At 45.1% G+C, this 26,478-nt stretch overlaps 1 protein-coding gene across 2 annotated transcripts in view; it reads right to left on the bottom strand.

Annotated features, from left to right (window-relative positions):
* Nucleotides 1–21,147: 21,147 nt before the first annotated feature.
* The window catches only part of ANKRD12 (ankyrin repeat domain 12), a 358,273-nt gene continuing 352,942 nt past the window's right edge, over nt 21,148–26,478 (bottom strand). For both annotated transcript variants that reach the window (XM_078688133.1, XM_078688134.1), the window contains one exon: nt 21,148–21,336. In XM_078688133.1, the coding sequence (XP_078544259.1) occupies nt 21,163–21,336 (174 nt within the window). In that variant the 3' untranslated portion in view covers nt 21,148–21,162. The remainder of the gene's footprint in view (nt 21,337–26,478) is intronic.

Below are 26,478 nucleotides of genomic sequence, written 5' to 3'. Positions count from 1 at the left end.
GTGCCTCTGAAGTGCATTCTCAATGTTCTATTGTTGTTTCACATTTACCATGTGTCATTAATTCCAATGCCACTTCTAAGTCTCTGGTGGCCCTAGACACATATTCTAATCCTCAGACCCTGCAATTACAGTGCGTACCTGCAGTTCGACCAGGCTACCTTCACCTGCTCTCCTTAATGGTGTTGGTGGCCATGGAGCTGAAGGATGTTATTGCAAAATACCTGTCAGTCAGTAAGATACTCCTCACGTTTGCAACAGATGTTTGGGATGCATCTTCTACCAGATGATAGCATGGCCACCAAAGATTTCATATCTATCTGAAGATTGCACGATCAATAAGGTGTTCTCTAAACTTAGGAATGTCTGTATTTAGCTAGTTTAATAAGCTGGACCTTTGTTCGTGTACCCCCAAACATTCAACATAGATGTATATGCCTCTCCTTCAGCAGAGAATACAATGTGAATTATGTAGCCTATCTTTTAGCTTTAAATATGAGCATAACCGATTTGCATTACAATCAGTATGTTTCTATAATGCTACACTGGAATCTAAAAGTGATAGTCTTTATTTACATCTATAAAGATATGTAAATGTAATACTATTCTTCCTTATTTAAAATATTGGTCAGGTCAAGAGTAGAGGTAAAAAGGTAAACTAAAATAACTGGAGAAGGTGCATGCAAAATAATACTGTAAAATCAGCCCACCACGTGATACAATAGTGGTAAAAGGTTAGTTTAGATCAGATCATATATTACCAAACCAGAAAAAAAGAAGGATCTGGTTACCCAATGTTGGTAAATAGAGATAGCTTCAGATAGATATTCCAGCCAACTGGTAGGACAGAATAAAGTAGGATAGACTGGAAAGAACTTAAGGTCCTTCCTCACAAATATTTGTAAACATCAAGGGCTCAGATTCAAAAAGATTTTGCTGTGTATTTTGTTTCGCTTTTATTATTAGCAGTTCATAAGCCAGTCAATCCAGTAATACACAGTCTACGTTGGTACAGTGACTTTACATGCACTCAGAAATGAAAGCCATAGCATCAATTAGTCCAACGGAATACAGACATTACGAAGTATGATTATTACAACATATTCCCATCCATCAAATTACCATGTATATATTCATAAGGTATTCTTCTTTATGACTCCTGGGAGTCATTCAGCTCGGCCAGATAAGTTCTTAGTAGAGACCAGAAGTTAATCGGAAAGTGTTGTAACTTAGGTTAAGTTAGCCAATCTCGACAATGCCCATATGGTACAGTTGACTATATTAAATTCACGCTTTGATCGCAATGAATTTTGGTATAAACTGCTTTTATTGGTGTTGATCATACAAGTCCTCTTTGTAGTTTACAATGTGGTGGGTGCCTGCTATTATGGGTCCAGTGAAATGCAAATAGTGCTTGAGCAACTAAATATCAACCTCAAAATTGGGTGCAGCAAGTTCTTCCAGATCATAAACTAGCTGTAGTTTAGTTCTGTTTATATAATTAACAGATACATCAACTTTGTCAAAACCAGGACTGGTGGATCCCTCCCCCGCCCCTTCCCCTCCAGTCTGTTTTCAGGTGTTCGTCTTACAATTGTTATTGTTTGAGAATGGACAAGATGTCATCCGTGTATAATGAGATAAGGACAGTTTGAGTACCAAATGTGATACCCTTTCTATGGTGGTATTCTCTGAGGATACAGACTAAGAGATCCATGGTGAAAGCAAATAAGATAGGAGATAATAGGACATAGTGGGCAACACTAATGGCTCACTTCCCTCTGTGTTTTTTTTTTTTTTTTAAAAGACCATTTGCAAACAGCACACAGCTTCTGGGCTACAACCTCTGGGGCCGGCCGCCATTGTATCTTATGCATTTGCTTACACTGCCTGTATGCCGCCACCCCGGCGGTGCATCTGCGTTGACATGTACATGTGCATGCAGTTCGTGCTCAGCGTGCGGATATTGACAGGTCTAAATTTTATTATATAACAATAAACAACATTAACATGAAATTGCCACTTTTGGTCATTCAATCTACTTGAAATGAGTAAAACACCCCCAGTTCGATTTCAATCACCAGGCGTCCCTTTTATGTGTGTAAATCTAAGACCACTCAGGGTGTTCATTAACGTTCGCCGCCCTCAGTAGGGTGGTTCTGCAGGACAATCAGCAAATACCTCCCAGTCCTCCACCCCTTCTCTTCCCTTCCCCGTCATCGAACTATGTGTTCCCTAGGGTTTCCTTCCTCCCCTCCCCCACCTTCCTCCCTAGTCGTCCCCGCCCTCTTCATCTGATGTCAATATGTCTTCTTCCTCCAGCGGTTCGCATATGTCCCCCCTGTACACGTTCCACGGGGTCCAGATCTTGTTCCATTTACGTGGGCACGCTCTACTGGTATATACCGTCCGCTCTATGATCATAACCCCATCCATGTTAGAGCACCATTGTGTCAGTGTAGGGGTGTCTGCCGCTCCCCATTTCTGCGCTATGTCGCGTTTAGCCATCATCATACCTATCATGGACCACTGTTGTCCGTGTCGTGTAAGGTCATTGGGCCCCCATATGTTGAGCAGGCACTTCCGTGGTTCGGGAATCAGGGATATCCCCAGTGTTTGAGACATAGTACGCATGATTTGTCTCCAGAACTCCTGAATGTTAGGGCACGCCCAAGTAGTATGGAACAATGTCCCTTCCTCCCCACATCCGCGAAGACAATACGGAGTTTGTGCCCTTTGTATCCTATGGAGCATCGTCCTCGTGTAGTATACCCTATGTAAGATCTTGAGCTGTATAAGTCGAAACTTTGCCGAAACGCCAGCCTCCTTAGGTGACGCCAATGCCTCATTCCATTCGGACTCATCTAAGTTGCCTAGATCTTCCACCCACTTGTCCCCCAGCTTTATTGTTGGATCCGTAATGTTATTGAGCAGTTTGCGATATGTAAGTGACGTCGCCCTTTCCTGCATAAAATCCGTAAGAAGGCAGTCCTCGAGGGGTGATGCCTCTGGGACTTCGGTGCCACTTGGAATGACCGACAGCAGAGCGTGCCGTACCTGTGTGTATCTAAACAGTTCTGTGGGCCCCAGCTCATGTCTCTGCCGCAATTGGTCAAATGGGATCACCGTGTCTTTTTCCCACAGATCCCCCACTGTAGACAGACCAATGGTGTCCCACAGTGCGAACCCCTTACTACGCCTCAGGTTGCCCAGCGCCCGCGTGTCCCACAGCGGAGTAAGTTTTGTAATTTTCCCTTTCCATCCCAGTTTTACTTGTGATGTATGCCACAATGCTACCGTAAGCTTGGTGGGCCCCGTGAGTGGGCGCATTTTTCGTTGGTCGTAGAGAGGAGCCAGTAAGGTAGCAGTACCCAGCTGGTCTCTGTCCGCCCTGTACGCTGGGTCATCCTGGGGGACATGCAGCCACTGATTGATGGGCTTCAATTGGGCGGCCCAGTAATAGAGTTGGAGGTTTGGCAATGCAATCCCACCATCGTACCACCCCCTATGCAGTTTGGCCTGGGCTATTCGTGCCGGGTGGTTGTTCCACAGGAGGCCGGCTATTGACGCCGACACCCTCCTAAAGTATCGCACGTCTACTGGGTATGGAGTATTCTCTAAAATATACAAGAAGCGGGGCAAGGACATCATCTTGTATAATGCCGCTCTGCCTAGCAATGTCAGCGGTAGCGCCGCCCAGAATTTAACGTCCTGCTTCAAGCGCTCCAACGGCGGTGCGAGGTTCTTCTGGAAGAACTCAGCCGGATCCTTCGTCACATGGACGCCTAAGTATTTAAACTAGGTCCCCGCCACTTTCAGAGAACATGCGTCGCCCAGTGTGGGAGTCGAGCCTTGCAACACGTATAGTTCCGACTTACTCCAGTTCAAAGTGTACCCCGATACCTTCCCTTGCTCGTCGCATAACGACAGCAGCGCCGGAATACTCCGTTCCGGTTCCGTCAAATATACCAGCATATTGTCTGCGTACAGAGACAGGCGGTCTTCCCATCCCTCCGACCAGGTAATCCCCTTCAGCAGTGAGGTGGAACGTATCCGATTCGCCAACGGTTCGATTGCGATCGCAAAGAGCAGTGGCGACAGGGGACAACCCTGACGTGTTCCCCGCCTTAGCTGGAATGTTCGAGAAATATGGCCATTTGCCACTACCTGAGCCTCAGGCTCTGTGTATAATAGCCTGACCCAGGCCACAAATTTAGGGCCAATTCCCATTTGTACCAGGACCTCGAACAAATACTGCCACTCCACCATGTCGAACGCCATCTTTGCGTCCAGCGCCAGTACAACTGCAGTGTCCGATAGCATGTCCGCTCGAGCAAGCACACTGCGCACCCTGCGCAGGTTGAGGGCAGTGTTCCTGTGTGGCATGAAGCCTGACTGATCGGGGTGTATGAGCTGCGGAAGATGAGCCATCAGCCGGGTGGCAAGGAGTTTAGCCAAGATTTTAACCTCAGCATTGAGAAGAGAGATAGGGCGATACGATGTGCACTCTTTCGGCTGTTTCCCGGGTTTGGGGATGGCGACGATGGTCGCCGTCCGTTGATCCAACGGAAGTTCGGCCCTATCCAAGCTATCGATGTACATAGCCAACAGCGGTCCACTGAGGCTCTCCGACGCGGTCTGATACCATTCTATCGGGATACCATTTGGCCCCGATGCCTTTCCCGGCTTGATGGCATGTATCGCCTGTCGTATTTCCTCCTCTGTGATGTCCGCCTCTAGCTCCGTCGCCGCTTCCGGCGTAAGTGTCTGGTGTGGGATGTGTTCCAGCGCTGTGCGCGCCATCTCTGCTGACACCACCGTTCCTGGCTTATAGACTCCCTCAAAATACTCAGCTAGGGTCTCCAGTATCTCCTCGGGGCTCGTGTGCACCTGGCCCTGCTTGTCACAAATGCGCTGTATTCCTCTGGCACCACCCCCTCTCCTGTCCAGCCAGGCCAGCAGCTTCCCTGCCTTATCCCCTACGTCATATATTCTGTGGGCCGTCTCCGTCATCTGAGTCATTGTCCGTTGCTTTACACGTTCCCTATACTGCTGCTGCTTTAAGAGCAGGGCTCGAGATGTTTCGGGCGTCGGGCTCGTTTCAAGCGTCCTATGTGCTGCATGAAGGGCCAGTTCCAACTTGGACAGCTCACGCTGTCTTTCTTTTTTATGACCCTTTATGGAAGTTATGGCCTGCCCTCTCAGCACCGCCTTATATGCCTCCCACAAAATAGCGGGGGACTGTACAGAGTCGGTGTTCTCCGCAAAGTAGTGTGACGTTGACATCTTGAGTGCCTTTCTCACCTTGGGAACCTTAAGATAGGACGCGTGTATTGGGTAGATTCTCCTACGTGATTTCTCTTGTGTAGATAATGTAAGTGTAACCGGGGAGTGATCTGATTTGCCCCTAGGGTGTATATCAACAGTGTCCACGTATTGTATACCCTCTCCAAGCGTTAAGAAATAATCGATCTGTGATAGGCTGTTGTGTACCGTGGAGTGGTAAGTGTATTGCCTCGCGGCAGGGTGCGTGTATCGCCATATATCAACTAGCCCCATTGCGGACAAAAATCTCTGCAGACGTGAAGTGCCCCCCGTCTGTGCCAAGTCCGGGAACCTATCCACTAGGGAGTCTACTGCTGCATTAAAGTCCCCTCCCAGGATTACGTCACCCTCGGGTAGGTCCAATAAGAATTCACCCAGTGCCGGAAACATGACCGAGTGCAGTGCCGGGGGCATATACACTGATACTACATTTAGGAGCCTCCCTTCCCACTGCCCCTGTATCGCTGCGAAGCATCCCTGCGCGTCTATCTTAGTGCTTAGTGTGATGAAATGTGCTGATTTCCTGACTAATATGCCCGTGCCCCTAGAACCTGTGGTAAACTCTGAATGTGCCGCCATTTTGTAGCCTTTTCTGTCAAGAGCCTTGGTTGTACCCCCTGTGAGGTGCCTTCGGACTCATGCCAAGAAGACCGCAGGGGTCTGTTTTGGCTTGTTGAGATCAGCCCGTAAGGTGTTACCTCTGCTTCCTGCTCCATCAAGGAAGTTGTTGATTCGTGGCCTAATTCTATCCAGGCTCGATTATGGGAATGCGCTGTTTCTCGGTGCTCCGGAAGCTACCCTCAAAATCCTCCAACAGGTGCAAAATGCAGCTGCGAGAGTCCTTATGGATGTCCCTAGAAGGCAGTCTGCTGCTCCGGCCCTTAAAGCGCTCCACTGGCTCCCCGTGAAGGAGCGGGTGAAATTTAAAGCGCTTTGTACAGCTCATAAAATTTTACACGGTAAAGGCCCTTCCATTCTTGCAAATATGGCCCGTCCCTATAAACCCTCTCGTCTGTTGCGCTCTGAGCAAAAACATCTTTTGCAGTCAGCGAGAGTAAGAAGAGCCCGGTCGGGGGGCAGGCGTTTTTCTGTGCAGGTAGCCTCCCTTTGGAACTCTCTGCCCCTTAAGATCCGCTCAGAACCCCAGATCCTATCATTTAGGAAGTTGCTTAAGACTCATCTGTTTCCTCGGTAGTGTTAGCTGAGTCTTCTCCTTTTTTGTGGTCTGTTGCGCCGGGATGCCCCTGGGTAAGCCGAGCGCATTATAAGTTTCATAATAATAATTCTCCTGGAGGAGTACCAGATCCGGTCCCTGCCTTCTCACTGCATTCATTACCAGCCCTCTCTTTATCTTATCGCCTAGTCCCCTCACATTCCATGACATGAGCCGGAGAGGCACCACTCGTGATCTCAGCATCCCCTCCTCAGGTGTCTGCATGTGAAGGTCCTGCATTGACTGGCTTATATCTATGACATTGTGTGTCGGATCTCAGTGCAGGGATGCAACCGGCCAGTGCTCGGTCGAAACCGTCTCTGTAGCCTGTTACGTAGTGTGACCTTATTCGTGGAACTTCAACAACTTCTAAACAAACCCCCCACTCCTCCCCCCTCCCTGCCTCCCTGCTTAATGGGCCTTCAACCGCCCGCCTCCCCAACTGAGCAGAGTGCTTGACCCATCCCCTGAACAGTGTACTTGCGCTCTGGGGTGGAATGTCCTCCGGAGCAGGCGAACTCCCTGCCCTCCTTCGAGCTCCCCAGGCCAGTGTCCAAGCGTGACCGTTATGCAGAGTTCTTTAGATTACCACAGAGTGTCCAAACACCGGAGCATTAAGATTCCACTCCTCCTTCTGCTCCCTGGAGTTCGGGCGTTGGTGATCTACTCACTCCCCCCCTTCCGGACATTTGTGATCCCGTTTGGCTATGGACCCGGTGGTGTCGGGTGCTTGTGTTCGAGCGGTGAGTTTTTCCTGCCGGCCTCCATCCCTCCAGCCAGTCCTGAGCCATTTCTGGCGTTTCAAAAAACCAGACCTTGTCCTCTGCTACCACCCTAAGACGCGCCGGGAACAGCATCGAATAGGGCAGGTCTTTAGCCCGCAGCGCCCTCTTAACATCCAGAAAAGTTCTCCTCCTACGTGCCACTTCGGCAGTGTAGTCCGGAAAGAAGGCAATCGCGGAATTTTGGATTTGGATGGCCGGAGAGACTCTCGCTGCCTGTAGAATAGTATCCCGGTCGCGGAAGTTGAAAAGTCTCGCCAGGACTGGTCTCAGGGGTGCCCCTGGTTTTGGCGTTCCACCGGGTTCCCTATGGGCCCTCTCCACCGAGAAGAAGTGCGAGAGGCCCTTGGGGTTTAGCTGGGTCTTAATCAGGTCTTCCACGTAGAGATCCATTGCCCCTTTACCTTCCGATTCCGGAATACCCAGTATGCGGACGTTGTTTCTTCTCGAGCGCCCTTCCTGATCATCCATCTTCTCTCTGAGGGATTTGTTCTCCGCCGCCATCTTCTCCATTGCCACCTGCAGCTCTGATACATCTTCCACCAGGGATTTCGTGACCACCTCCACTTGCTTCACTCTCTCATTCATTTTCTGAAGGTCCGCTCTGATCAGGGTGACCTCCGTAGCCGTAGATCCCACCGTGGTTTGGACCTGCGTCAATGCACGTATCACATCTTCTAGTGTTGCCTTTTTCACCCCATCCCTTTCGTGTGTTTTCCCCGTGGAGTTGCGAGGTTCCACCTGAGGAGGGTTGGTCTTATCGTAGGCGAACTTGTCCAGTTTGGCCTGCGTTGTATTATGTTTGGATCCCCTGCCCGCCATAGTCTTCCTTGGGGCTGCTTCACCCCCTCGTTGCGTGGTTGCCGTGTCCCTAGGATCTTCCTGTGAGTCGCTCTCGTTCCTCTCCGATCGCAGCCTCCTGGTCGTGTGAGGGCTGTTGCTCGCCAGCGCAAGACGTGGCGCGAATCGGCACTGCGGGATACGCGCCGTGCTCTCTAGGAACGCGTCTCCCCTTGAGGTAGCAATATGTCGGTGGCTCTCCCGCCAGTCGTTCTCGGGGCCCCTGTGCTTGCGCGTGGGTATGTTCCTTGCAGCGTCTCTGCGGTACTCAGCAGCTGCCTGCCCAGGGCACTAATAACTATCACCCCTTCCGCTACCCTTCCGGGCCCCTCCACGAGGCGATATGCTGCTATATTGCAGGTGGAGCTTACTGTCCCGTGGCCTCGGCCTTATCTCGGATGTGGCCTCTGGTCGTTTAGTTCGTTGCCCCCTGCCTGCCGCACTTCTCTTCCCAGGAGTCACAATACCTTCCAGCTCTTCACCTGCGGGACTCCCCCGCCCAACACCGTGTCCCCTGGGATCAAGAGTAGCGGCGGGTCCAGTTAGTGGCCGAACGCGATGTGGGCGCTATGGCCGTCTCTAGTGGGCTCAGTAATGTGCCAGACCCTCACCGCCTCAGTCCTCCCCTTCGCCTTTGTACTGGCCTCTCCCTACCACTTCGGTGAGGGTTGGTGCCCCAACACTGCTGTACTCCTGTGCCTCTTATGCCCCTTGTTCCACTTGCCGCGTCCCACTCTCTCCTCGCTGGCCGGGTTCCAAGCTTAGTGCCGTCACCAGCCTTCCTACCGGTCTCCGTGTGATGTCGCTCCCTCCGGTACTCTCTGGTCGGCGGCCGATGCTGCTACGGCTCCGTCTGTCACCGCGCTGCTTTCCGTTTCGATTTCCGCGCCACTTCCGGCGCCGGCTCCCCGTCTCCTGCTCACTTCCGCCCAGGCTCTCCTGAGGGACAGTCCGCTGCTCGCCGCCTCCTCAAGGCCCCGCCTCGCCGGATTTCAATTGTGTGTTTCCCAGTGTCGGGCGGTTGTCACGTTGTCACGTTGTCTCCGCTGGGCACCGCCTGGTCCTGGACCCGTGTCGCCCCTCCGGAGTGTAGTCGGTGACGGATTAGTGTGCCGGATTGGTGTGGGAGATCGCCTCGCTCCTAGAGCTCCTCAGCTAAGTCGCCGCCATGATCGGCTGCTAGCCACGGCCCCCCCTCTGTGTTTCTTAATTGGGGTTTAATGTCTCCCATTCACTCTGATCTTAGCCAGAGGATCAGTATATAATTTAAACCAATGCAGCATTGACTTATCTATACCCATACGTTTATGTAGAAATGTCCATCAGACAAAGTTGAATGCCTTAGCCGCATCTAAAAAAGTGGCAAACACCTTTATTTCCAGGTCAATTTGGTGGGTAATGGTGAACAGAGTGCGTAAATTATTTGCAGTGGAACATCCTGGGATGAACCCAGATTGATCCAGTCTAACCAGGTTGTACATTAGTGGCAACAATCTTTTGCTAGTATTTTTCAGGAGTATCTACCAGTCCACATTAATGAGGACTATTTGGCGATATAATTTACAGGGCTCAGGTGGATTGTCTGGCTTTAGAAGAACAATACCAATAACCCCTCTCATTGTCAGTGGGAGCCTACCTACCTAATTTGTCTCTTCATACGCTTCAAGTAGTATTGGGGCAATCTCTTTGTAGAATGCTGCAGGAGTCAATCGCTACCAGGGTACTGCTATTATTCATTTAATATTTAACTTCTACCACAATGAGCTGGCACAGTGGCTCACGCTCACTCACCTCTAGCCGTGCCTAATTGACCAGTTTAGGAATGCCCCAATGTGACTGGGTGACTCTGTGAGTGGTGATGTGTACAGCGATTTGTAAAACCTAGTAAAATAATCTAGAATATCAGCAGATCTGCACGTTGTGTTCTTATTTTCCGAAATTATCTACGTTATGTGATTTGATGCCCATTTAGGTCTAATCATTGATACAAGATTGTGGCCGGGACGATCCCCTTTCCATAGTTTCTTGCTGCTCTATATTTTCCCATGAATTTAATCACCCTTTTTACACTTTCATTGAACTCTTTGAGCTGAGCCTGCATATTTTCTAATATTGCGTGATCTTATGTTTCGTCATAACGATTTTTCATACCCTGTATTTCCTTTTCAAGTGATGTGAGAAGGATTCTAAACGATTTAAGGATTCCCTGACCTTTGGCTATGCATTCATCATGAAGGAAATAAGTTACTTACTTGTAATTACGGTTATCCAATATTGGTATCTTTCAAGATACACATGCCCAAATCATTCCTCGGCGTCGAGATGGGAGTCTCACAATTACATAATCAAGCAGTATTTAAATAATGCCACAGGGTATAATGGCCCTGAGTCATGTTTTACATTGCCTATCAATGTACTTTTAAAAAAAAGGACTAAATATTGAATGCCGCCCATCAGCTGCTGCTAGCACCCTCTAGAACCTTCCCAGCAAAGAGAATTTTCCTCAGATTTTCGCGGCACGTTGTGTCTGAAGGAAGTCTCTCTGAGTTCTGCTCAGTTTTCTTCTACAAACTAATGCAAGTTATTCCTAGAATATTTCTTCATTATGCCTGATAAAAAAGGCCTATTACGAACCTGCAAGACCTGTGGCAAGAAGAGAGTCCATGTAGAATAGATGATCCTTACAAGGACTGCATTTATTACCTCCACCCAAGCCCATGAGGTAAGGCAGTGCAAAATCTGTTGCACTTTCCCTTCTTAAACTCTAAGAGACAGAGAGGGGAGGCTTCTTTTGTCTACAGTCCACTAAGCACCAGAAATCTTCTGAAGAGGACAGTGATGGATCATCCAGGCCTCACAAGAGAGACAGATCTCCTGAGGAAGACTCTGGAGAGGGCAGGAAACAGCTCAAACCCTCCACAGAAAGCTTAAGCTCAAAACAGGAGAAACATTCTAAAGTCTCCAGAGAGCCTTCATCTTCAGTCTCCTCTACTCCAGTGAGGAAAGAAAAGAAACATCATAGAGCCTCCTCCTCAGATTCTGGGAAGCTCAAAGCCGAAAAATCATCATCGATGATGACAGCTCCTAGATCATCGACGGCGACAAGTAGCACAGTGACGTCATCGGCTCAGTCGACGGCAGGGACGAAAACGACAGCTGCCATCTCCGGGCCCATACTGCTGACGAGAACCACATTGACACAATTACCGTCAACATCCATCCTATCTGGGCCATCGACGAAGACTCCGTTGGCAAAGTCGACACACCTCCTGTCGTCCTCGACGACACCGCTGACGACTACACCGTCAACAACAACACAGTCGAGGGCGACTCCGTCGACAGCAACATTGGCTGCAACAGCACCATCGATGACCGGCATCCCATCATCGATGGTCATGATACAGTCGACGCCACCATCGACAAAGATAAAGGTGTCGAAGAAATTTTTGAATCGGGAGATGTCAACGTTCAGCAAGATCTCCCCACTGCTTCCTTCGCACCTTTTGGACCTATAGGAGTCGGATGAAGATGATGACGATGGATTATATTGAGTTATGCATAGTCCATAGTTCATCTCGACAACAGGAAATGATTCAGGCTTGTGAATCCATGAAAGATACCCCAATACTGGATAATCGTAGCTTTAAATGCTTCTTATAGTATTCAAGTTGAGTCCACAGATCTGGTGTTGTGTTCAAAATAGTTTTTAATTGCTTCTCTCATTTCTTCCTGAAACATTGAATCAAGAAGACTCTGTGGCTATAGCAGCGACACGTGCTTTGGCCGCCATTCACTAGGGACAGTCAGAATGAGGATTGGATTGGCTAGTAGTCAAACAAGCATTTGCAATGCAATTGGTCTCGCCTTTGGGACCTTTTATGTAACTAGCTATGCAGCACATTAGCCTGGGTGCTGAAACATCTACTGTTCCTTAACATGGAAGGAAAGTAAGCACCAAACTGCGTGACAAGCCAGGTATGGCAACACATGGAGAGAAATAGTGACTTTCAGCAGGAAATGGTATAGTCCAAAGCTCTGTTTTTAATATAAAATCGGGACCTTCGGTGGTCATATCAATGAAAATACAAGATTTGAAAAAAATATTGTCCACGGGTGCTCGTGGAAGACAATTTCTATTGACTGGAATCTAGAGAACGCTAAAGAGTTTCTGGTATTTTATTGAACTCTGCTGGTCGTTTTCTATCAAGAAAGCTAGAGGCAGTTGCCAGAAAAATACAACAAGCATTGGAAATGCAAAAGGTCTCGGATTTATTTGAGTTAGAGCGAATGGCATTGTAAATGGCAATGTCTTTTAGCCATGTGTTATGGAGTGTATGCATGTGGTGTGTAGTGGAATTATGTGGGTTGGATTGGAATTGTTAGTTTGTGTGTGATTGTGTGTGTGGTTGTGTGTGTGTGTGATTGTGTGTGTGATTGTGTGTGTGGTAGTGTGTGTGGTAGTGTGTGTGGTTCTATGTGTGGTTGTGTGTGTGGTTTTGTGTGTGGTTGTGTGTGTGGTTGTGTGTGTGGGTGTGTGTGTGGTTGTGTGTGTGGTTGTGTGTGTGGTTGTATGTGTGTGGGGTTGTGTGTGTGCTTGTGTGTGTGCTGGTGGTTGTGCGTGTGGTTGTGTGTGTGGTTGCTTTTGTGTGTGTGGCTGTGTGTGGTTGTGTGTGTGTGGTTGTGGGTGTGGTTGTGTGTGTGTGTGTGTGTGTGTGTGTGGTTGTGTATGTATGATTGTGTGTATGATTGTGTGTGTGGTTGTGTGTGTGGTTGTGTTCAGGGACGCTCTCTAGTCCCGTCCCCTTCAACGCCCATACAAAGTTCAGAAGTTAATATCGGAATATTTCATACAGAAACCTGGAGATAAACAATCTGCCCTACAACAATGAAATGCTTAGGTTATGTTTCTGCATCACTGAAGGAAAGCTAGCGGAAGGAGCCTCTTGCAACCCTATAAGATTATCAATCATCTTCGAAACAGGAACATCAGCGATGGGAACCTTCAATCTTCTCTATTTCCAATCCTTCAAAACAATAAAGTGGCACCAACACTTTAGCCTACTATGTCTGTTTTAGACTTCATGATTGCACAAAACATACAAACTTTATCAGAGAGTCATGATTGCACAATGCATACGCACTTTATCAGAGAGTCATGATTGCACAAAGCATACACACTTTATCAGAGTCATGTTTGCACAAAGCATACGCACTTTATCAGGGAGTCATGATTGCACAAAGCATATGCACTTTTTCCGACAGTCAAGACATGGGCTAAATACGCGCTGCTCAAGGGACAGGGATGAAGAATGGGAAATTCACGGAACATAAAGTGATGACATGTTCACTGGGGTCGAACCGATGAGCAATGGGCACTTTCTTGCTTGAAACTCAAGTTGCATCACCTCTTTCAATTGGTCCCCAGAGCAATTGTTTTCTTTTTAAAGTAATTGAAGATGTAATCAAAGGTTTACATTTGTGATTCACTTTTATGGTTTTCTTTTTTATTGTTATGCAATGGTTTCAGTTAACTTATGCAAATAAAGTTCAATACAATACAATACTGAAAACAATGCACAAAACCAGAGCATAAAACGCTACCAAACCATTGTGACCATCCGACTAACAGTCAGGCAATAGCATAAAAAGTGCATTGGACTCCAGGAAACATTTTTCTAAAAGTCATCCTGAAAAAAAACAAGTTTGTACACAGTTCCTTTCATAGCTGTCGAACATTAGCACAAAATGTCATGTAATGCTTTGTTATAGAGATTGTACTCAATCCAGTATTCAGTGCTGACCAACATAAAATAAAACGATTATATAAAATATATTGCTATGACTGACTATTCAACAGGTTGTCATTAATGACCTTGTAATATACATCTGTCAAAAGAATATGTAGGAACCAACAATTTCTATCCCTAAAAATCAAAACTTTTTTGAGAACATCCACAATCAAATAATTACAGTTTTTGGCCCAAGCCCAGGTGGCTGTATGTGAAAATGTTGAGCACAAAATTATTGGTGCATAAAAAACACAATAAACAGTATATCGACTACCAAATTATGTTATAGTAAATTTTCGTTCCTTAACACCATATCTACATACCTTGAAGATACAGATCTCATCAAGGTACATATATGCAGAGTAAGTACAGTAAATATAAACTTACCTAAACATACCTTCATGATACTTTCAGAGTAGTTATTTTGGCCAGAAAATCTTTGACAATCAATATTTCAAACTCAACTACAAAGCTTGGGGAAAAAAAGCTCATCATGTACGCATCATGGCTGCATAAAACTGGACTCAGTTTTAGCTTCCTGCACTATTGAAGTCCACATCTCTTTTTAAAAAGTTACTCTTTTAATGACTAATTTTTAAAAAAACATTTGAAATCCATGTATGTTTTCTACTAACTAAATTATTTGTTTCATAAGCTTACGGTATGTTATGACCAACTAAATGATTTGTTTACATTTAAGATTTTGAAATCAATATCCTCAAGTTCAATCAGAATCCTATTCCTGAAAAGAATAAAACATTTATACTGCAATCAAATGTATAGTAGTCAATTTAATGAAGAATCAAAAATCCCTATAGGTAAAGGAGTATGGCAATATTGTGCAATCATTTTGGACTGTTTTTAAATGAACAAATCCCTCTGGTGGACTTTCTGCTAGTCTATTACTTCCGTCGACTTACAAGGTGAACATGTTTTAACCAAAATGGACATTTTCACGCTACTCTCCCTTTTCTAGACAGAGGAAAAAGTCTGTGGCATTAAAGAAAGCCCTGTACATACACCATTAAATAATGTGTGGTTTGAGTAACAAAACATTTTATCTCTTCTTTAGACTATGCATATACATACGAAGCACAGTTAAGGAGGGGAAAGTGCTGCAAATTTTAAGTGCACTCCTTACCTACTGCTCCCTCTGCTGCAGAGGGACGCAGCGCTCCTATTCAGAACCCAGAGTAGTACGCCACAAGAAAGGGCTGATCTGGCAGATTCTTGCTATATGTGCAATCTTCACCCACAAAGATATGCAGATCTTTCACAAAATTCTGGTCGCAGATAGCTTTTAGTTTGCTGAGTAGGCACCTACCAGCGGCAAAGGTTTAGTAAGTCAGCTCCTCTGAGAGCAAAGTAATACACTTGTGGGTGTGTAACGACATAGTTTAAAAGATAACATTGTTTTATCTTCGGTCTTAAATCTACTGCGAAATGATAGGTTAATAACCATCTAACACACATCAATCTGCAAGCACTTCCTGCATGCAAGACAAAACATTAAGAAAGGAGATCATTAAAAAAAAAGAATGAGCCAGACAAACATTAGCAAAGCCAATAGGTCTCATCTACGAGAGCTACTAGCTTTGGCAATGATTAGCCATTCTTTCAGCAGCAGAGCATGGCTAAAAATACTTTTATAAAAGTGCTAGTATCCGGCAAGAGCTATAGCACATTCTCAATAAAAAACAAGGGTACAGTAATAGATCTGCTGAGTCAGTCAGCACAAACCGCGGGTTCATTTACCCTGGAAACCGGAGGACCCGAGGACTACAGGACGTCATGTGCAGTATCATGGCCGTGAAACGAAACACTGGGCGGTAACAAACGGAATGCACATTCATTATTATTACAGAATATCAGCAGATTAAATGCCCGGTTTTCAAGCTCACATATTTGTGCGCCAGATAAACAACAGTGAATGCACGCAAATGTTGAGTTGGACACTATACTCAGTATCACTTTACACACAGTTTGTACTTCACTAAGTTTCAAATGTCTCTTTTGCTTTACAAAGTGTAAATCCTGCGAAGGCTCCTTAATTCCATAGAATCTCCTGTTTCAACCGAACCCTTCTCTATCCGATTCCGGGTACTTGGCTTATTTCTAAGCTGATCCCGTGCTTTGCTTCTCCGTGAAATGGATAAAAAAACAAGCACCTACCTCTCAGTGCCCTCACTGCGTTGCGAAACTTCTCGATGCCGGCCAGGAAGAGAGCAGTGATCGGCGCGCGGCGGGGACGCTGGCGCCGTGAGCGTGCGCGCGACTGAATCCACGCGTGGACAGCACTTGTCGCTCCCTCTCCCATTAGGATTGCTGGGCGCGTGCCCAGCTCTTGTCTCCTTTTGGCGGCTGACATGATTACAATAGTTCTCTGCCGAGAACGCGCTTCGCGCGACTCTAGGCCGAGACCAAAAAAAGAAATTCAGCAGAAAGCAATTCTGGTATTTTACGGACCTCTGCTGATCGTTTTCTATCAAGACAGTTAAATAGAGGCAGTTGAACAGAAAAAAAGGCCAAAAGCAGTAAAGTCCAAGGGCTGACCTCCAGAGCCCACATAGTAAATACAAGTATATAATAATAAGTATATACAAAAGTATATACAAGAGGTCTCGAATGCTCGACCTAAAAACATTTTAGGTAGATGGAACACAGAATTAATACAATCTGATACATCTTTTGTACTAAGTCAAACAAGCTAGCTTCGATGAGGAGCCAAGTACTGAAGAGGGAAATGAGGTGTTCTTGTTTGGGGTGCCTTTCCCTTCATATATCCACTATCTCTTCTTGCTTAATTATCTCTGTATTCCCTTGCAGTCCAGGTCAGAGTTTACAATTAAATGGTGATCCCATCTCATATAAAGGACTGTGCGTCTAGCAGTAGGCAGTGTGACATCATATGGGAAAAAGATACTGCCTACTGAATTAGGGTCATATGAGTTACTCAGGGTCATATGGGTCATATCCAGGATGCCATGCTAAATAAAATAGCAACCTTCATTGTCTGCAGTGGATTGAAGACATCAGAATGGAACACTTTTTCTATGGTGAGAAAAACATATGCGCTCTCCATGCTTTCGGGGGTAAATTAGTTTTTTTCAATGTTATGTTTGTTCATGTAAGTAAGTGTTTGCCTAACTTTCCAGGTGTTTTTCAGTCCCCAAAAGTTCCAGGTTATCATTTTCAGCATATTAAGAGATGGTCAGTTCCGCTTAGTGTCTCCGTGAGTGTAACATGTCTTCCGTAAATAGCGAGGGTCAGTGAACTTGGGCCCAATTTTAGTAGAAATCTTCAACTCTTTACCGTTAAGGGACTGCTATACAGGATTATGCCACAACCTCTGCTTAATAAAAACTACACATAGAACATTTTTAAAACACAAGTTGGTTTTCTTAAAAACGTCCACGAAAACATGTGAAAGCCTTATGTCTGAAATCTAGGACCATAGATGACAATACCAAATGAACTGTCTTGAATTGCAGTGGAGACAAATACCTAATTGAAGATAAGAGAAGCAACTTTAAAATCATATGAGGATCACTGGATAGGGTACTAAACCACATCCAACATGCCCACATAGGAGCAATGACAATAAGCATATTTCCGTACAGACCCAATCTTCTACACACAACATTAAAGGTTGAATGGCAGAGAAAAGATGGAAAAAGTACATAAATGTCTAATTACTCTAAATGTTGGCTTAGTGATTCCTCCCTGGTGAACCTCCTCTTTCAGCAGTGAAGGCACCCAATACTGGCAAGATGTTTCATCCATGCTAGACAAAGGAGGAACAGCTTTGTTGATTTACCGAACACACCATGTTGGGTATCTAGATTTCAGGTCAGATGTATTCGCCAGAGATATCCTGTACTGGCAAAGGTGACCATAGGTTTAAGTGTTTGCAGTTAATTAACTGCCAATTGTCAAAGTCCTTCATATGCGAAGTCCAAAACAATGTTATAAAGAGATGTAACAAACACAAAATGATGGACTGTGCACTAATGGAGGAATTTAGACTCCACCCATTGCACATAACATAATAAATAAAATAGGGATTATCCTGAGCACAGGAGTTTTGCATTTGTTCACAATATTACGCCCAGCACACATTTTTGCACACGCAATTATAGTGAGCATTAGATGGGGTAACCTGTTGAGTTATCTGTAAATACAAACCACAGTAATGCAAAATAAAAATTTTAATGTATATTTTAAATCCATAATATGATTTCTTATTTAGACCCGAACTCTTGTTCATCCATGAATCCTGGCTCATTTAACAATCTACACTGGTTCTTTGTGATTTAGTGCTGCTGAAGCAAGCACTTTTTGGGAATATACATTCTTATTGTAGGTTTGCACCTTCATAAATTACTGGAAAAAATATATGTACTTAACTCGGATGGAATTGTTACTAATCTGCATCAGTGAATATCTAGCAAGGTAATCCTTCAGTGATTCATCACTTTTAGACCTCAAGTCTGAACATCAGCTATAGCATAGATTTTTATCATGTTTTCAAAAATTAAAACCTTTTGAGCATTTTTAAGGCAACCGTAGCTACTGGAGGTTTTTTTACTGCCCTGTCACAGAGAAAGGGCAACAAGAGAGGTTTGGGTCCTGTCTCTGACCGGCTTGGACCACTACAATCTACCAAAACAGAACAAGTAGTGTCACAGAGAAAGGCCACCTCCCAGTGTTTTACCCCACATCTTCTCATTACTTCTTTCCACAATGACTGTGTTGAGTAAAAGTTTCGTGTTGGTACTTTTCCTTGTTTGTCTTTTACTTTTTGAAAGATTATCTTCTAGTCAAATAAACCCCAATCTACATTAATAGCAGTAAGAGTGACAAAAAGGGGCATAATACAACATAACAATGAATTTAAATACTTTTGATGTTGGTAGGCCACAACCTGCATGGACCATCTACTTTCTTAGAGTAAGTCTGTGCTTGATAGCGAGCAGGCATCTGTTATAAATATCAGTCACATAGTATAGAAAAAAGATCTCTACATGCCTCTTCAGTTCTCAAGGACAGGTTCACGATTTAGATCCTGTGGACCACAAACATTTGTATGTCCTCCATCAGTAACCATTCAGTCAAATCTTTATGCCAGACATTAAGTTGTGGCCCCTTTAGTTGTTTCCATTGGACTGCAATGTGAACTCTGGCGAAGATTAGACATAGAATCGTCATAAAATATTGCAATTGCTTTTTCTTTGGACATGGATGCACACGATTTGCATTATTATGACCACTGTTTTCCAGAATACCCCTATCATTGTACAGGACCAAATCATGTAGAGCAGCACAGCCTTATTCGTTTGAAATCCTGGACATGCTGCACATTTGTCAGGATAAATATTTGGAGGATGTAATTGTCTTGCAGCATCAGAGACCGGTATTTCTGAGCTGTGTGTCATCTCAATAGAGAACAATTTCGAAAGAACTTTGAGCTTCTTTGTCTCAAGTAGCCTTTTTCTAGAAACAGTTTGGCTGTCTTTCTTTCTGCCCTTCAGGGAAACCTAAGAAATATAAAATATTTCTTCTAGCTCTTCTTTCAGCATTTTACACTCTCATATTAAGGTTTTGTCACCTTCATCTTGATTACAGTCACTCGCATGTCTACCATCTTATTTTTAACTGTTTCAATAGTGTCTTCCAGCCTGTCTGTGCTTTCTTAAACACTCTCAAGTCTTCTCTACTTTACATAGTGGTGAGCAAAAGAACGAGGGATTAAACCCAGATCCTTGTGACTGGGGGTGAATGCTTGCATTGTTCAACATTCCGCCTATCATTTGTTCCTTTTATGGGAAGGGCATGCCCAGACACGAGCCCCGTATTCACTGCACCACTGGATTCAAGTTAGCCTGGCTGATGAGTGGTGATGCCCTGAAACTGGACCCAGGATGCTTGTTTCCGGTCCAGGCTTAGTAGTTCCAGCAGAACTGTTCCCACGAAGAACAGGGTAAAGACTGATTTGCATATGGCTGGGTCCAAACAGGGGTGGCGTGGTGAGCAAAAGAATGAAGGATGAAACCAGATCCTTGTTAATAGGGGTGAATGTACATTGTTAAGCATTCTGTGCATCATTTGTTGCTTTTGCTTTTTATAATAAAATGAGGCCTATTCAAGGACAAGCCGTGTGGACTATGCTCAAGGTCTTACAATTTTATACACTGTTGCACAGACAGCCAATGAAGTTGTTCTCTAGTCAAATTAGCTAGCGCAGACCAACACAGTGCAGGTGCTTTTTGAAGTCTTTCTTAATGTTTTTGGCCTCTTAGGTCTCCTTGACTTACCGCTACGCTATACCATGGCCTGACCTATCAATCGATAAATGTATACAAGCTTGGTATTTCAAATACTACTCCAGTCCTAGGGATTGGCCCCTGTATTTATAGATATGAAACATCACTTCACAAAAAGAAAACACAACAAAGTATCTTTAATCTCTTCAAAAACATTGCAATTACATAAGTGAAATGTGTAACTGGGAACTTCCAAGTTTTTTTTATGGCACACAGCATATGGTTTCAAGAAGACAGTAGATGTGATTGCTATGCTTGTCCGATAATATTAGGCAGTAAAAAGCTGACCCCCAAGTTGACTCCAGGCACAATCTTTCCATGACCACAGTTTTCTAGTTTCTCTTGTACTTGAGACAACGGATCGTGACATTGATTGTATAGTTGAAGATGACAAGACTAACAAAAACACTAGCAAGGCAGAGTAAGAGGAACATTTGGCAGTTAACCTATGTGCGGTAGTGTACTCTCTCTATCCAAAGCAACTGCACTCAAAACAGCACAAATATGTATGTAATTTTTCTAAATGTTGCTGCAGCAGTGTACACATTCACTAGCTCATCTTGCTGGAATACCTGGTCATAAGACAGCAATAATTTAGTAATGTGCTGCTGAAAACGACCAAGACAACATCTGGATGAACACCAGGCTTTTACTAGATTACTATGCCAGCCTGCCCTCTTCAAGGTAGATCCACTCCAAACCAATTTGCTGCCAAGTGCCAACAAAGAAGAAAGATGTATAAACAGCTAGTGTGCAGGATGAACATGCAGCACAAGTGCATCCCAATCCAGTGTGCATGTTAACCGAACTACAACTTGAATTTTACTCGTCCTCAGTATTGAAGGTTAAAAATTAATTTGTAACAAAATGGTTCGTACAATACAACAGTGACATCAGAAATAAAACCAATCTCCGTTGTTTACCTGAGTTTCTTGGGGCACATTGTACACTTCTGCATCCAGCAACACAGTGCAAGCACTAAAGGGTAGTGACTGGTTAGCTAATGTTCTTGCAGCACGATAATGGACACGTAAAACCTCCTGCTCATTGGATACAATAAGTTTTTCCTAGAGAAATGACAAACAATGCATAACATAGTCACTAAATGTGAATTTCTAATGCAGTTTGTATTTTAATACTATTTGATATTGAGCAAAGCAAAGAAGCCACACTTCTTCAATCAGATAATTGTAAATGAATAATTGATGTTAGCCAAGGATGTAGAATTCTTTAAAGGGAGAATGAGTAAAATACACATGACCAAGGAAATGTTAGAATATATATACACATTTTAGAGAAATGATACATTTTACAACTGTGAGTCTGATCTTATTAGCCTCAGTTTGCATCAAGAGTGTAAATATGTTATACAAGCAAACATGTTTCACTTTTTTCTTGTTAGTAAGAAAAAAACGCTTAGATTTAAAACAATCTGAAATGTAACAGTATCTGTATCCGTGATTCTGATTAATGTTGTCCCATGCATCAACCACAGAATAAAATTGCAAGTACATAATGTAAAATCTATACAAATTACTGCTGTAAGATCAGTAAAGAAAATCACTAAGATGCCACGGCGATCTGCCTAGTTCTAAATATTGCAAGTACAAACTCAAAAATCTATTTCTTTCAAGGGTATTTACATCCTGTTCCAAACTCTGTCTGGCATGTTTTTAGTGACAAATTTCCATATAAGAGATCAACACGGATACCCAGATTAGTCACCAGTGCCTCTGCTTTTGTTCTCAAATAATCAGCAAGAGAAAGGTTATTTATGACTTCTAATGGAAATTAAAGAATTACTAGACCAACTCAAGCTAGAACACCTTCCACTAACAGAGAGACCGATATTGACAGTTTAACTTTCAAACAGAATGAGGCAATATTTCAATTCCAAACTACTAGATCAAAGGTGCCAATAGGATTGATTTAGTCTTGAATAAAGACAACCGTCTAGCGAACATAAAAATGCTACATTTGGGATCATAGCTGGTATGGTGCAAATACTAACAATTTCAATGCTTCAAATTAATATGCCAATCAAAACATGGCCCACAAATATACTTAACTATTAATTATCTCAAATGTTACTTTCTAGATAGCATGTGTTGGCTCCCTCTTCCCACCACATTCGATAACCTGTGTACCACTACCACCTAATATACAGACATCCTATGGTCAAATATTAGGTTAATACGGGGTTTAGTCACCATGCAACCCTAAAATAGGTTTGGGTCAGAATTACTGTATCATTTGCATCCTTAGCATCTTTGTTATTGTATTGCCCAGTCTCGGAGTTAAAGAGTTAACAATGCCATTGCAGTATGTAAATCTGCCAAATACAAATTAAAAGGAAGTGCATTAAGAACGCATCCCTGTAGATCAGCCTTCTCCAACGAGTAGCTCGTGAACTACTGGTAGTAGAGTTCCTGTAAGTAGCTCTCCTGTGTGCAGCCTAAATTAGACGCTTTTGCTTGGTTTAGTTAATATATTTATACCAAACTTAAGTGTGTATTTGAGACGAAATGAGTATTTTCATAACTCATAAGCTGATGTTTGGATGAATACATTTCCAAAATATATATAAAACGGACATTTTAGTGATAAATCATGTCGCATGGAATGGGATTTATAAAAAATAACATTATTACTTTGGTGCCAGTGACATTACAGCTATGGCTGTTTGTATTACCCAACTAGAGGAATTTCAAATTGACACTGCAATTTCTGTATTGCTGGTGACCCTGCCTTATGAAGGGATTACTGCTGGTAATCTTGCTTATAGGTTTAAAAAAAAATATAATTTTCTATTGAGTTTCCAAAACATATGTCACATACAGTCAACAGAAGCTAGAAAACAGTTACAACGCATTTGCACAGCTTCTCTACATCAAGCAAACTGGGCAAATAATGCTAGACTACCTCTCAGCCCCACCCTCACATCTGCGAAGGCACTACATAGTTAATGACGGTCCAATCAGGTGAATTGAAATGTGAAACAGTACAGCACTTTTCTATGAGCAACAGCAAAGGTGGTCGATGGATCTTTGCAATATATTAAGTCTTGCAGCCATTCCTTAAAAATATGCCCCTTTCCTAATCTGCACGCAATTCAGCGTTTAGCCAATAGGAAGCTAAGCGCCACATATTTCCTAAGAGTGTATCCTAGTAGAGCCAACAGTGGAGTTAGGGTTACAGTCTGACCTATCATAAGGGAAAGTGCGTCAAAAATTTCCCTCCAGTTGCCTTCAATTGGGTCGCATGCCCCAGTGAGGTGGAGGATGTCTGCCCCTACCTCGCCGCATCTAGCACATCAATCATCTCGGCGGAGATTATATCGGTGCAGCCTTGCAAGAGTGTAATGGATATTCTATGTTGAAACATATAATGGATGCTTCGAAGCCGGCTACTCGAGGTAATGTGCCCCATCTGCTGACAATAATTCCACTGCCCATTCGTGAGCAGCGTCCCCTACTCCAGCTCCCATCCAGCCCGAGCCCGCCTCGCCGGATATGGTGCCTCCAGTCGAGCAGTGTGGTATAGATGGGGGACCAAGTGTCTCAGATTTCTGACTTTGAGCAGAATGTGTAGAGTGTTGAGAAAAGGGGGTTCCCTCTGAAAGTCATTAGTGGCAGCCTTTACATTGTGCCGCAACCAGATAAAGAGAAATATATCCAACGCGGTCCGCACCTTCTCTGTAAATAGTGCTTTGCGGGAGACAAACAACCCATCAGAGTAAACTTTATGAGGCATGTGCCTGCAAGCTGCTTGCTTCGTGTGTGACCGGAAGGAGGGATGATAAGGCAATGGAATCACCAGGGAGTAAAGCAAAGGCTTGGCGAGTCTCTTAGCCAATTTACACCATGTCACTGTTGTACAACCAACCATGAAGTCTAATTGGTGGTTCGAAACTCACCTGTTTAGTCTGATAACCCTGACTTTCTGTAGTCGAATATCTGTTTATAATGTGCATGCAATACTCTCCAGGTGTGTTCGATGTTGTTTGATGTATTCTGGTCTGCTGTTCCGCAGGTCAAATGGCTTTTGTATGATGTACCCAGAAATTTAATGCCACACTCACTATTTGTATCATCTTTGCAGGGCTTTGCCCGTATGGTACTTTCCTTTGTCTCTGTTGTTTTCTCCCCCTACCCTCTTTCCTTTCCCCCACCCCCGTCTACGCTCCACTTTTCTTGTCTTCTTATACTCTTTGGAGGGTGGGAGTATACGGGAGGTCTTCGCCTCATGAGATACAGAATTTAGGATAAGTAGTAGCATACTGATATAGGTCTTATAAATGTTTGCAGGCAGACCATTAGGTCCGGGGGCCTGCCGGACTGCAGCTGCTTAATTGGCTCTCTGATTTCATCTTCTATATCAGAAGACAGAAATTCCCTTTGCGCATCACTCAGCCAACCTAGCGCAAAATCTTCGGGGTAGGCCTCTAGTCCACGCCTTGCATCCCCCGCGACGTATACAGGTTGCTGTAATAGGAGGAGAAAACCCATAGTATGTCTGGCGTCCTTGAATACTGTTCCATCTATAATCTCAAGCATATCGTTAGTGAAACAAGGTTTATGTGTTATTGTTGCTTGACTATGCCCTGCCCGCCCACCTTGTCAAATGCTTGCCCCTAACATATTTCCCACAGCACAAACATTCCCTTCTGCTGTCACCTGAACGTCTGTCAAGGCTTTCCTAATCCTTTCAGACACCTTGAGGTCTTCAGAATTGCCTCGCAGAGCCTCCTGGTTTTTAAGGTCTCTCTCCAGCCCTTTCAAATGATCTCTTACAGAGCGCAAGACAATCCCCGCATTTGGCCAGACATATACCAAGCACAGTGACCATGAAGGCCTCCCAGATCGTGCCCATTTTGGGGACGAGACCTTATTTCTGTAAAAATAAATCTACAATCTCCTCTCTCAATTTCTCACAGAAAAGAGCGTCAAATAACATGCGGTACATGGGGATAGGTTTGTTGGGTGCATAGCACCAGTAGTACCGGGGAGTGATCGGAATATGTGCATGCCAAATGCGTAACTGTGAACTCATGTCCCCAAATCCCTAAATATGAGCCAGTAATCCAGCCTTGACCAGCTGTTATGTACAGCAGAGTAAAAAGGTGTCCTCCTTAACCAAAGGGTGTCGGGTCTGCCACGCATTCAGCATGTCATTCTCTACCACAGAGCTCTGGATGTGATGGGATGCAGTGTTATAATAAGAGGTTGGGGCATGGGATCTATCCAGAGCAGCGTTTAGTGCAACATTAAGAAACTTCCCCAGAGAACATGGGGGGAGCCAATGTTGAAAATTTGCTCCCACAGCCTATCGAAGAAAGCAGGGTCATCAGTGTTTGGTCCATAACAATTAACTATGGTAACGGCCACAGAGCCCCACATTAATGTATAGCGTCCTTAGGGATTGTTGGACAGGCCACATGAAGGGCTCGCTCCCTCCCCGCAGGACAGGGCCCGGGCCACCGTCAGCACCATTGCCCGGCCCAGCCGCCATCTTGGACACGGCACCACGCGGCCGCGCGGCCTCAGCCCGACCCCAACCCTGGGCCTGGCCAGGCCCCGACATCCCGGCACCACCCTCCACCCAGGAGGTGAACGGACCACTTGGCAGGTCAATGGGAGTAAGAAGTGTCGATGGCTCTCCCCCGCCAGGTGCCGAGCACCCCCAGCCTCCTCGGGCGCTGGCTCCACCCCCCTGCTGGGTGTCTGGACTCCCTCATCCCAGACCTCCCGACCTCCAAGAGCGAGGGTCCGGACATCAAAGGGCGCCAGACCTATAACTGAGGCCGCCCCAGGACAGGAAGGCAGTTGTATCCTGGAGTCGAGAGACACCGAGAAGAACTCATCCTTGACGGACTGCTGGCGCTGCCGCAGCCCTGCCTTGTGAACTACTGTCCTGCCTGCTGGCGCTGCCGCGGCCCTCTGCAACCTTCATCCTCGTGGGACCTGCTGGCGCTGCCGCGGCCCTCTGCAACCTTCATCCTCGTTGGGACCTGCTGGCGCTGCCGCGGCCCGTAGTAACCTCCATCCTCGTGGGACCTGCTGGCGCTGCCGCGGCCCGTTGCAACCTGCATTCTCGTGGGACCTGCTGGCGCTGCCGCGGCCCGTTGTAACCTTCATCCTCGTTGGGACCTGCTGGCGCTGCCGCGGCCCGTTGCCACCTACGACCTCTTCGGGACCTGCCGGCGCTGC

Source organism: Lissotriton helveticus, chromosome 4_1, assembly GCF_964261635.1.
Source record: "Lissotriton helveticus chromosome 4_1, aLisHel1.1, whole genome shotgun sequence".
In the NCBI taxonomy this organism is placed as follows: Eukaryota; Metazoa; Chordata; class Amphibia; order Caudata; family Salamandridae; genus Lissotriton; species Lissotriton helveticus.
The sequence above is the reverse complement of the archived record's forward strand: the minus strand, read 5'-3'. Positions and strand labels throughout refer to the sequence as shown.